This window comes from Leopardus geoffroyi, chromosome A2, assembly GCF_018350155.1.
Source record: "Leopardus geoffroyi isolate Oge1 chromosome A2, O.geoffroyi_Oge1_pat1.0, whole genome shotgun sequence".
Lineage (NCBI taxonomy): Eukaryota > Metazoa > Chordata > Mammalia > Carnivora > Felidae > Leopardus > Leopardus geoffroyi.
Genome location: NC_059331.1, coordinates 129904045 through 129917477, shown reverse-complemented (window position 1 = coordinate 129917477; position 13433 = coordinate 129904045). Strand labels below are relative to the sequence as shown.

The 13433-nt window shown below is 39.1% G+C and overlaps 1 protein-coding gene and 1 long non-coding RNA gene across 8 annotated transcripts in view; one reads left to right on the top strand and one right to left on the bottom strand.

Annotated features, from left to right (window-relative positions):
• The window catches only part of IMMP2L (inner mitochondrial membrane peptidase subunit 2), an 886543-nt gene extending 885480 nt beyond the window's left edge, over nucleotides 1-1063 (top strand). For all 7 annotated transcript variants that reach the window (XM_045495343.1, XM_045495340.1, XM_045495347.1 and 4 more), the window contains one exon: nucleotides 449-1063. In XM_045495343.1, the coding sequence (XP_045351299.1) occupies nucleotides 449-568 (120 nt within the window). In that variant the 3' untranslated portion in view covers nucleotides 569-1063. The remainder of the gene's footprint in view (nucleotides 1-448) is intronic.
• Nucleotides 1-13433, bottom strand: part of LOC123606714 — a 212545-nt gene that overhangs the window by 24372 nt on the left and 174740 nt on the right. The window lies entirely within an intron of this gene.

The following is a 13433-nucleotide window of genomic DNA, read 5'->3' as shown; positions in this document are numbered from 1 at the left end:
TTTCTGCTGCTCAGCCAGTAGGTGGGAAAAATATTTTTTCATGTCTCTGACTTTTCCACAAAGTCCAGTCCCTCTGAAATAGTGGCAATTATATAGGAGATTCTGAGAATGCAAACCAGATTTATGTTTCCTGGGTGTATGCAAGGTGGTTAGGGAGGAGTGTGTTTAAGGATGCATGCAGACTCTGGAGTTGGATGGCTCAGCCAAGAAGCCAGCCTCCACCCCATGGTAGCTATAGCACTTTTGGTAAGCTCTTTAACCAACCTTAATTTTGTTTTCTCATGTGCAAAATGGGGGCAATACTTACCTAAAATGATTCGTGAGGATTAAAAGCATTCTATCAATACTTCTGTACATTACACCTAGAAAAGTACCATCTAAATGTTTACTATTTTTAATCATCTAAGTAATTTTTTTCTTATGTTCTTTGTGTCTCTCATGGGTTCAGGTTTCCCTAGGACTTCTGCATGCCCATGCTACACATATCTTGTGGCCTCCAGAGCGGTGGCAGAAACTGGAATCTGTTCTTCCTCCAGAGCGTTTACTAGTTCAGAGCGAAGCAGAATGATGGCATGGGTCTCCCTCAGCTGCTGACATTGGGAGGCCACCACCACCAATCACAGGAAAAGTAATGGATGAGCCTTCAAAAGGGCAAAGCTTGTTTCAAATGAGATGATCCATATTATTAAAGAGTTTTAAACAGTATTACATATCAACTGATTTTGTGTTTAATTATAATACCCTATTGTTTAATGCCAAAAAAATGCAGATCTTTGGGAATATGAAAATCTTATTCCCATGTCTTAATTTGGGGATAAATTTGAGAATCTTTGTTATGTATACTTATCCCATTGATTGCTGAGTTTTAATTTTGGTGCTTGCTGGTGAAAGAATATGAAAATTAATATTGGATGAAAGTAATTGAGTAATGTCATTTACTCTTAAGATGAAACATGTAGTGATGGGAATTGTATCATGATTGACAATATTTACAATACACTGACCACCAATTAGGAAGAACAGTAAACTGTGATGAAAAATAAAATACTGATTTGCTCAGGTACTGTTTTGGGTATTTATCATTTAACCTATACCTCCATTAATGAGGAATGTATTATCTTTTTCTTGGAAGCAAGGAATTAAAGTAATGGAGAACTAATTCTATCAATACAAGTAAACCTTTCTTATTGGCCCTTTTAAATCCAAAACTGCTGAGTGATCTCATGCCCCTTCACATTGATGAATAAACCTGTTTAGCAGTATTTAGTCACTATTTGGTAAAATTTTCTGAGTGAAATGGAAAGTGGTTACTCCAGGTCAACCAAGTTTTATTAGTCCCCCAGTGATTTTCAGACTTTATGATACTGAAATCACCAATTGCAGCGTGGAGTAATATTAGCATAATAGATCCTGTAAATTGCATAGATAAGGAAGTAAATTCCTATACACAAGTCTATATTTACTCTTGCAAATGTAGATGCAAACTTCCTTGGTCTGGAATGCAAAGAGAAACAGCAGAAAACCATACACATAGTAACAGTGTATGTTACTAATAATACTTCATTAGCATTTTAATAGCTCATTCAGCAAACATCAATGAGTACTTATGTACCAAGGTTGGTAAAAACTTTAATTTTTTTTTTTTTTGAGGGAGAGAGAGAACAGGCAAGAAGGAGAAGGATAGAGAGAGAGGGAGAAAGAGCATCCCAAGCAGGCTCCACACTGTCAGTGCAGACAGAGCCCAACAAGGGGCTTGTTCTCTCCCACCATGAGATCATGAGCCCAGCAGAAATCAAGAGTCAGAGGTTTAACCGACTGAACAACCCATAAGCCCCCAAATTAATATTTTTAAAAGTAGATCTGCTTAAAATCTTTTGTTGTATCTTCATTGTCCTGATCAATTCTATTTCTGTCTATTCCCCAACTTGTATTTCATAACTAGTATAGTACTGGCATAAAAAGAGACACATAGATTAGTGGAACAGAACAGAGAGCCCAGAAATAGGCATACACCTATACAGTCAATTACTTTATGACAGAGGAATCAAGAACATAAAACAAGGAAAGGACAGACTCTTCAAAAAATGGTGTTGGAAAAACCGGATAGCCACATGCAAGAGAAGTAAACTGGACCACTATCTTATACCATACACAAAAATTAACTCAAAATAAATTTAAAAATTGACCTGAAATTGTAAAACTAGAGAAAAACATAGGCAATAAGCTCCATGATGTCAATGTTGGTGATGTATTTGGAATTGGCACCAAAAGCAAAGGCAGCAAAAGGGTGGGGGGGGGGGGAGCAGGATCCCATTAATGTAAACATACTTCACAGCAAAGTATCAACAAAATAAAAAGGCAAACTATTGAATGAGAGAATACATTTGCAAACCATATATATGATAAGGGATTAATACCCAAAATATATAAAGAACTCATATACCTTAATAGCACAAGAAAGCAAAATCTACCCTCCCCCCGCAAAATGGGCAGATGATCTTAGCAGACATTTTTCCAAAATGAACATACAGATGACAGACACATGGTAAGATGTTCAACATCACTAATTATTAGGGAAGTGCAAATCGAAAGTAGAATGAGAGGGGCGCCTGGGTGGCGCAGTCGGTTAAGCGTCCGACTTCAGCCAGGTCACGATCTCGCGGTCCGTGAGTTCGAGCCCCGCGTCAGGCTCTGGGCTGATGGCTCAGAGTCTGGAGCCTGTTTCCGATTCTGTGTCTCCCTCTCTCTCTGCCCCTCCCCCGTTCATGCTCTGTCTCTCTCTGTCCCCAAAATAAATAAACGTTGAAAAAAAAATTAAAAAAAAAAAAAAGAAAGTAGAATGAGATATCACCTCACAGCTGTTAGGATGGGTAGAATCAAAAAGACAAAACGAATGTTGATGAGGATGTGGAGAAAGGAAACACTGCACTAATGGCAGGATTGTAGATTGGTGCAGCAACTATGAAAACAGTGTGGAGGTTTTTCAAAAAATTAAAAATAGAACTACCACATGATTTAGCAATTCCAGTTTTGGGAATTTATTGGAAGAAAAAGCATTGATTTGAAAAGATGTAAGCACCTCCATGTTCATTACAGCACTGTTTATAACTGCCAAGACATGCGTACAAACTAAATATTCATTGATAGGTGAATGAATAAAGAAAATGTTGTATATATCCAATGGAATATTATTCAGCCATAAAAAGAAGGAAATTTCACTGTCTTTGACAACATGGATGGACCTTGACCACATTATGCTAAGTGAAATACATCAGAGAATAACAAATACTTCATCATCTCACATGTGGAATCTAAAAAACAAAATTAGCTCATAGATACAGAGAACAGATTGGTGGGTTGGTATGGCATGGGGGTGGGCAAAATGGATAAAGGGGGGTCAAAAGTACAAACTTCCAGTTAATAAATAAGTCATAGGGACGTAATGCATCGCATGGTGACTATATTTAATAACACCGGAGACCTGGGAAGATGGCAGCATAGGAGGACGTTGAACTCACTTTGTCCTGCTGATCACTTAGATTCCACCCACATCTGCCTAAATAACCCAGAAAACTGCTGCAAGACTAGCAGAATGGACTCTCCAGAGCCAAGCTTAGACAAGAGGCCCACGGAAGAAGGTAAGAAGGGTAAAGAGGCAGTGCGTGCTACACAAACTGGCAGGAGGGAGCCGGGGAGGTGGAGGGGCAGCCCCCCCCAGCAAGGCAGAGCCCCCAAAGTCTGGTTTGCAAAAACGGAGGGGCCGGACTCTGTGAGTTCTGACAGCCAACAGGACTTAACATCTGGAAAGTTAAAACTCAACAGCTCTGCTCTTGTGACTAGGGCAAGAGGACATTGGGAGGGAGAATGGTTGAGCCCAGAAGACTCAGCTCCATGGGAAAACAAAGGCACTGGCCAACACCATTTCCCTCTCCCATCCCCCAGTCAAAATTACAAAGGGAACCAGTTCCTGTCACAGAACTTGCTTGCACCACACAAACGCCCAATGCTGTGCTATTGTGGATCCATTCCTCCCTCCCAGTGGATGGGTATGCCTCCCTCCCAGTGCTGCAGGGCCCTTCCTGCAGGGGACCACCCATGGCAAAGGGAGCTCAGCCTGCCCCTCCCGCCCCTAAGCACCTTGTGGATCTCCCTGGGCTAATATGCCAGATCCTATTGAAGCAACACCACAAGCCTGACAGTGCAAGCAGCGCAGACAGGGGTCACACCACTCCACAGTGAATCCTGCCCCTGGGAGAGGGGAAGATAAGGTACACACCAGTCTGACTGTGGCCCCACTGGTGGGCTGGGGGGCAGACATTGGGTCTGACTGGGGCCCCGCCCACCATCACAAGTTACTCGGGACAGCACAAGGGAAGTGTCTTGCAGTTCGGAGCCACCGCAGGGACTACCAAAAATGACGAAACGAAAGAATTCTCTTCAAAAGAAACTCCAGGAAGTAGCAACAGCTGACGAATTGATCAAAAACGATTTAAGCAATATAACAAAACAAGAATTTAGAATAACAGTCAAAAAATTAATCGCTGGGCTTGAAAAAAAGCATAGAGGACAGCAGAGAATCTACTGCTACAGAGATCAAGGGATGAAGAAATAGTCATGAGGAGCTGAAAAATGCTATAAATGAGGTGCAAAACAAAATGGAGGTGGCCATAGCACAGATTGAAGAGGCAAAGAAGAGAATACATGAATTAGAAGATAAAATTATGGAAAAAGAGGAAGTTGAGAAAAAGATAAAAACATCCAGGAGTATGAGGGAAGAAATAGAAAACTAAGTGATGCAATCACACAGAACAATACCCGTATCATAGGAGTTCCAGAAGAAGAAGAGAGAGAGGAAGCAGCTGAAGGTGTACTTGAACAAATCATAGCTGAGAATTTCCCTGACTGGGGAAGGAAAAAGGCATTGAAACCCGTGAGGTACAGAGAACTCACTTCAGACATAACTTGAATCAATCTACATAACATATCATTGTGAAACTGGAAAAATACAAGGATAAAAGGAGAATTCTGAAAGCATCTAGGGATAAACAGGCCATAACTACAAAGGTAGTAGTAGTAGACACATAAGGGTAGACACATAAGGGTAGACACCCAAAAGTAGACACATAAGGGTAGTAGTAAACCTATCTACTGAAACTTGGAAGGCCAGAAAGGAATGGCAGGAAATCTTCAATGTGAAGAACAGGAAAAATATGAAGCCAAGAATCCTTTATCCAGCAAATGTGTCATTCAGAATAGAAGGAGAGATTAAGGTTTTCCCAAACAAACAAAAACTGAAGGAATTCATCACCACAAAATGAGCCCTACAGAGATCCTAAGGGGGATTCTGTGAGTGAAATGTTGCAAGGACCACAAAGTACCAGAGACATCACTACAAACATGAAACCTACAGACATCACAATGACTCTAAACCCCTATCTTTCAACAATAACACTGAATGTAAATGGACTAAATGCTCCAACCAAAAGACACAGGGTAGCAGAATGGATAAAAAAACAAGACCCACCTATTTGCTGTCTACAAGAGACTCATTTTAGACCTGAGGACACCTTCAGATTGAAAGTGAGGGGATGGAGAACTACCTATCATGCTACTGGAAGTCAAAAAAAGCTGGAGTAGCCATTCTTATATCAGACAACTAGACTTTAAATTAAACACTGTAACAAGAGATGAAGAAGGGCATTGTATAATAATTACAGGGTCTATCCATCAGGAAGAGCTAACAATTAAAAATGTCTATGCACCGAATACGGGAGACCCCAAATACATGAAACAATCACAAACATAAGCAACCTTATTGATAAGAATGTGGTAATTGCAGGGGACTTTAACAACCCACTTACAATAATGGATAGATCATCTAGACACAGGATCAATAAAGAAACAAGGGCCCTGAATGATACATTGGATCAGATGGACCTGACAGATATATTTAGAACTCTGCATCCCAAAGCAACAGAATACACTTTCTTCTTGAGTGCACATGGAACATTCTCGAAGACAGATCACACACTGGGTCACAAAACAGCCCTTCATAAGTATACAAGAATGGAGGTCATACCATGCACACTTTCAGACCACAATGCTGTGAAACTTGAAATCAACCACAGGAAAAATCTGGAAAACCTCCAAAAGCATGGAGATTAAAGAACACCCTACTAAAGAATGAATGGGTCAACCAGGCAGTTAGAGAAGAAATTAAAAGATATGTGGAAACAAATGAAAATGAAAATACAAAAATACAAATGCTTTGGGATGCAGCAAGGGCAGTCCTGAGAGGAACATACATTGCAATGCAGGCCTATCTCAAGAAACAAGAAAAATCCCAAATACAGAATCTAACAGCACACTGAAAGGAACTAGAAGAAGAACAGCAAAGATACCCCAAACCCAGCAGAAGAAGAGAAATGATAAATATCAGAGCAGAAATAAACAATATAGAATCTTAAAAAAACTGTAGAGCAGATCAATGAAACCAAGAGTTGGTTTTTTGAGAAACAAACTTGACAAACCTCTAGCCAGGCTTCTCAAAAAGAAAAGGGAGATGACCCAAATAGATAAAATCATGGATGAAAATGGAATGATTACAACCAACCCCTCAGAAATACAAGCAATTATCAGGGAATACTATGACAAAATATATGCCAACAAACTGGACAACCCGGAAGAAATGGACAAATTCCTAAGCATGCACCCATTTCCAAAACTCAAACAGGAAGAAACAGAAAATTTGAACAGACCCATAAGCAGCAAAGAAAGTGAATCAGTTATCAAAAATCTCCCAACAAAGAAGAGTCCAGGACCAGATGGCTTCCCTGGGGAATTCTACCAGACATTTAAAGCAGAGATAATACCTATCCTTCTCAAGCTGTTCCAAACAATAGGAAGGGTAGGAAAACTTCCAGACTCATTCTATGAAGCAGCATTACTTTGATTCCTAAAGCAGACAAAGACCCAGCAAAAAAAGAGAACTATAGGCCAATATCCCTGATGAATATGGATGCAAAAATTCTCAACAAGATACTAGCAAATCGAATTCAACAGCATATAAAAAGAATTATTCACCAAGATCAAGTGGGATTCATTCCTGGGCTGCAGGGCTGGTTCAACATTCTCAAATCAATTGATGTGATACATCACAGTAATAAAAGAAAAGATAAGAACCATATGATCCTGTCAATTGATGCAGAAAAAGCATTTGACAAAATTCAGCTTCCTTTCTTAACAAAAACCCTCAAGAGTGTTGGGATAGAAGGAACATACTTAAAGATCATAAAAGCCATTTATGAAAAGCCCACAGCTAACATCATCCTCAATGGGGAAAAACTGAGAGCTTTCCCCCCTGAGATCAGGAACATGACAGGGAAGCCAACTCTCACCGCTGTTGTTTAACATAGTGTTGGAAGTTCTAGCATCAGCTATCAGACAACAAAAGGAAATCAAAGCCATCAAAATTGGCAAAGATGAAGTCAAGCTCTCACTTTTTGCAGATAACAGGATACCGTACATGGAAAACCCGATAGATTCCACCAAAAGTCTGCTAGAACTGGTAGATGAATTCAGCAAAGCCACAGGATACAAAATTAATGTCCAGAAATCAGTTGCATTCTTATCCACTAATAATGAAGCAACAGAAAGACAAATAAAGAAACTGATCCCATTCACAATTGCACCCAGAATCATAAAATACCTAGGAATAAACCTAATCAAAGATGTAAAACATCTGTATGCCGAAAAGTATAGAAGGCTTATGAAGGCAATTGAAGAAGATACAAAGAAAAGGAAAAGCATCCCATGCTCATGGATTCAAAGCATAAATATTGTTAAAATGTCAATACTACCCAGAGCTATCTACACATTCAATGCAATACCAATCAAAATTGCACCAGCATTCTTCTCGAAACTAGAACAAGCAATCCTAAAGTTTGTATGGAACCACAAAAGATCCTGAATAGCCAAAGTAATATTGAAGAAGAAGACCAAAGTGGGAGGTATCACAACCCCAGACTTTAGCCTCTACTACAAAGCTGTAATCATCAAGACAGCATGGTATTGGCACAAAAACAGACACATAGACCAAAGGAATAGAATAGAGACTCCAGAATTGGGCCCACAAAAGTATGGCCAACTAATCCTTGACAAAGCAGGAAAGAATATCCAATGGAAAAAAGACAGTCTCTTTAACAAATGGTGCTGGGAGAACTGGACAGCAACATGCAGAAGAATGAAACTAGACCACTTTCTTACACCATTCACAAAAATAAACTCAAAATGGATGACGGACCTGAATGTGAGACAGGAAACCATCAAAACTCTAGAGGAGAAAGCAGGAAAAAAACCTCTCTGACCTCAGCCATAGCAATTTCTTACTTGACACATCTCCAAAGTCAAGGGAATTAAAAGCAAAAATGAACTATTGGGACCTCATCAAGATAAAAATCTTCTGCACTGCAAAGGCAACAATCAACAAAACTAAAAGGCAAGCAACGGAATGGGAAAAGATATTTGCAAATGACATATCGTACAAAGAGCTAGTATCCAAAATCTATAAAGAGCTCACCCAACCCCGCACCCGAAAAGCAAATAATCCAGTGAAGAAATGGGCAGAAAACATGAATAGACACTTCTCTAAAGAAGACGTCCAGATGGCCAACAGACACATGAAAAGATCTCAATGTCGCTCCTCATCAGGGAAATACAAATCAAAACCACACTCAGATACCACCTCACACCAGAGTGGCTAAAATGAACAAATCAGGAGACTATAGATGCTGACGAGGATGTGGAGAAACGGGAACCCTCTTGCACTGTTGGTGGGAATGCAAACTGGTGCAGCCGCTAGGGAAAACAGTGTGCAGGTTCCTAAAAAAATTAAAAATAGTTCTACCCTATGACCCAGCAATAGCACTGCTAGGAATTTACCCAAGGGATACAGGAGTGCTGATGCATAGGGGCACTTGTACCTCAATGTTTATAGTAGCACTTTCAACAATAGCTAAATTATGGAGAGAGCATACCTGTCCATCAACTGATGAATGGATAAAGAAGTTGTGGTTTATATACACAATGGAATACTACTTGGCAATGAGAAAGAATGGAATATGGACTTTTGTAGCAACGTGGAGAGAACTGGAGAGTGTTACGCTAAGTGAAATAAGTCATACAGAAAAAGACAGACACCCTATGTTTTCACTCCTATGTAGATCCTGAGAAACTTAACAGAAGACCATGGGTGAGGGGAAGGAAAAAAAAAGAGAGGGAGGGAGGCAAACCATAAGAGACTCTTAAAATACTGAGAATAAACTGAGGGTTGATGGGGGTGGGAAGGAGGGGAAAGTGGGTGATGGGCATTGAGGAGGGCACCTGTTGGGATGAGCACAGGGTGTTGTATGGAAACCAATTTGACAATAAATTTCATAATAAAAATAAATGAAAAAAAATTTTTAAAAAGTAGTGGTGAAAAGGGGCAAAAGAAAAATAACACTGTATGGTATGTTGCTTCACAGAATAGATCTTAAAAGTTTTTACCGGGGGAGGTGGGGGAGGAAAGTTTTTAACTGTGTGATTATGGACATTAACTAGATTTATTGTAGTCACCATTTCACAACCTATATAAATACTGAGTTATGTCGTCCATCTGAAACTAATATTATTGTCAAATGTCAACTATACCTCAATTAAAAAAAAGAACTTGGAGACCTCTCTGTCACCAGTTTGGGTCTTCATTTTTGAAGTCCTTTAAATTCTCTCCTCTTCCATTAAATCCAAGTTATATAAGTGAGCCAAACCACAAATTTTTCAGCAAAAGCCACCCTCACACACCCCACATTTTCCTCCTTAAAGCCATTATAAACCTTTGTTAAAAATTTAATTTTTACTTTTATTTTTTTAATGTTTATCTATATTTGAGAGAGACAGACAGAGTGTGAGTGGGGAGGGGCAGAGAGGGAGACACAGAATCCAAAGCAGACTCCAGGATCTGAGCTGTCAGCACAGAGCCCGATGCAGGGCTTGAACCCACCACCTGTGAGATCATGACCTGAGCTGAAGTCAGACACTTAACCAATTGAGCCACCAGGCACCCCCAAAATTTATATCTTAAAAGTAAAATCTCTTGAGAAACTCTCTCAAAAACAAAATCCTCACTAATGTCCTTTTCACATAGTCACCATCTCATTCATTGTTATGTCAGAGACTTTAAACAGTTCACAAAAATCATCATCTTCTTTTTCCTAAATACTGAGTTGTTTTCCATGTTATGACCATGTTTCTAAGTTCTTGCCAACTCAGATTATGGTTAAAAGTGACTGTAATGTGCCTGGCACATAGAGCCTCTGAAGGGCTCCTCTGGGCTCTTCCCATTTCTTGCAGTGAGATATTCATGATTTTAAGGCCCTAACAGTAACAGAAACACACTATGGAAAAATATATGGGTCCTTGAATGATCATCTGACATAGAAAAAACCCACTTGAACTTCCTCACAGGACCAGAGAGTAAGCAAGAGACCAGTTTCTATTGTGTAAAGTCACTGAAATGGCAAAGTCTATTAGCACAACGAAATCTACCCTAATAACGTAGGTTAATTAACAGAGGTTTCTGTAGAAAACAATTCTTAGTATAATTTTTAAAAGAACTATCTTTGGGTCAGGTCTGCTTTGGGCCAAGACTATCATATCCATTTCTAGGAGGTTAAGGTCACTATTGGCCAAATTTGTTAACCTTATACACATTTCAGTCTCAAAATCAGCTCATTACTCAATTTTTGATTTTCAAATATGCAAGATACCATTCTGAACCATGTTGATATACAGGCAGTTGGACAGATTATAGGATGGGAACTTTCACTTAGCAGGACAAAATGGGAAGAGTATCAAACTCATCTGGGAAAATATACGAAACTCAGGAGAAATATCATATATGCTGAATAGTTTACATGATCACAGAGCTTCTACTGTTGTTTTTTTTACATTAATTTGATCTCACATTTATGTTGAAGTTATAGCAATCTTATTATTGCATTATACACCTTTAATCACAAAATTAGCAAGTCTTTAAGTCCTATTAAGACCTTAAAAGGAGGGGAAGATCCAATCCCCAGCTGCAAAGATTCTAGATTCAACCACAGAGAGCTGGAAGTACACACAGAAAACCCAAGGACCATAACAAGAGAGTTCATCTCCAAACACAACATCCAAGGGCTGATAATAACTAAGGTCCAACTGACATTCTCCAACACATAGCTCTAGTTCTTCTCTTTTCAATATCTCACAAAACCTATATGCTGTATTTCTGGTGAAACATTATTTCTCCAAGATCACAGAGGAGAATGGGAATGTTAAGCATGCCTATTTCCCCTTAGATCATCCCAACCCCACTCCTCTCTGCAAGAACAAAATTCTTCTCATCCATTTTCTCATATTGCCACAGTTTCTGCATTCATAATACAGAGCGTTACTCTTTTGTGGAGACAGGTGATAGATAAAAATGCCGTCCAGCCCCAAACCATAGCACGTGTCTATTCCTCTCCTGCTTTATTTCTCCAATTCATCTATTCACCTTCTTAAAAGAGGAGTTTGTATCTTTTCCTCTCACAAATCTTTTACACCCTCTCCTAATGCTCACCCTCTACCACTGACTTTGCTTTCAATCTAATGAGAATATATAAGAAGTAAGAGGAATCCATATACTCTGCTTCTTTCCTGTTTTTATGGATAAACTAATTAAAATGCACTTTTCCATTTCAGAAAATTAAATTCATGACTAGGAAGGTAAATTTGAAAATACACCCAGACTATAGTACCAATTACTTGGAAAAAAAAGTATACCTAAGAATTATCTTATGTCCAATGTGTACGAGATCCAAGTCTTCTAATGTAGTCAAGGAAATTCCTACAGTAACTGACTCATCTCCCTTATATCCTCATTTTTCCTTTTCTCCTAATCATACCCATTAGCATGTAAATATGCTATAGTTTCTCCCACCTAACAGCTCTTTCCCTTGACACATGCCCCCTTGTAATCTAGTCATTGTTTTAGATCTATTCTCCCTTTACAAAACATCTCAAGAGTTACCCACATATTTGGTCTCTAGTTCCTTCCCTGTTATTTCCTTTGAAACTAAAGCCATTCTAGCTTTGACTCCCACCATTCACATACAATCTTGCATATCAAGGTCACTAAAAACTCCAATATGCCAAAGTCAATTCTCACCCCTCATTTTATTTGACTTCTCAACAATTTGATACTGCTTTTCACTCACTCCCTTATAATTTTATCATTGCCTCCCTTTATTGCCTCCTGTGAAGTGAGTATTTCTTAGTGTCCCTATACTTCTCTAACATTTCCTATTCAGTAGCCTTGGTAGGTTACTTCCGTCTTCCCAACTTCTTACTATTAGCATCCTCTAGGGATCTTCCAACTTCTTTTCTTTTTTTTTTTTTTTTTTAAATTTTTTTTTCAACGTTTATTTATTTTTGGGACAGAGAGAGACAGAGCATGAACGGGGGAGGGGCAGAGAGAGAGGGAGACACAGAATCGGAAACAGGCTCCAGGCTCTGAGCCATCAGCCCAGAGCCTGACGCGGGGCTCGAACTCACGGACCGCGAGATCGTGACCTGGCTGAAGTCGGACGCTTAACTGACTGCGCCACCCAGGCGCCCCTTCCAACTTCTTTTCTATGTGTAGTCATCCCACTGGTGATCCCTGAGCTTTGCCCAGGATGCTTTGAGCCCTGGAGCCACTTAAAAATTACAACCAGAAAAATAATTCATTGCAAACATTTTCTTCCATTTCATTGGCCGCTTTTGCATTGTGTTGTTTCCTTTGCTATACAGATTTTTTTTTTTCAGTTTGATATCATCCCATGTTTTTAGCTTGATTGTGGTAATTATTTCACAGTGTATATGTATAGTGAATCCTCATGTTGTATGCCTTAAGTAGATATATTTTATTTGTCAATCATACCTCAATAAAGCTGGAAAACAAAAGACTGGAGAGGAAAATATGGCTTTTACTTTTCAAAACTAGACAGGTATATTAAAATCACCTGGAAAATATTATCAAACCTTATTTCCAGAAATTAGATCTTACAAAATATTCTTTGAGTGAAGAAATTTGACATTCCCATTATATTTTAAAATTAAGTGTAAAGAGCCAAACCCTTTTTTAGTGGGATATCTTGCATGTGCAATAGAGAAATGAGTCTAATTCTATACCAAATGACAACAATCATCAATATATTGACAATGGTGACAGATGTATTGTGGCTCTATAGGAAGATGTGATTATTCTTGGGAAATATATGTGGAAGTATTTGGAGTTAAATACTACAGGGGTTAGGTATACTACAAAAATATTTACATTGTTGAATGTAAGTGAGGGCCATATAGGTGCCCATCACCTCATTCTTTCAATT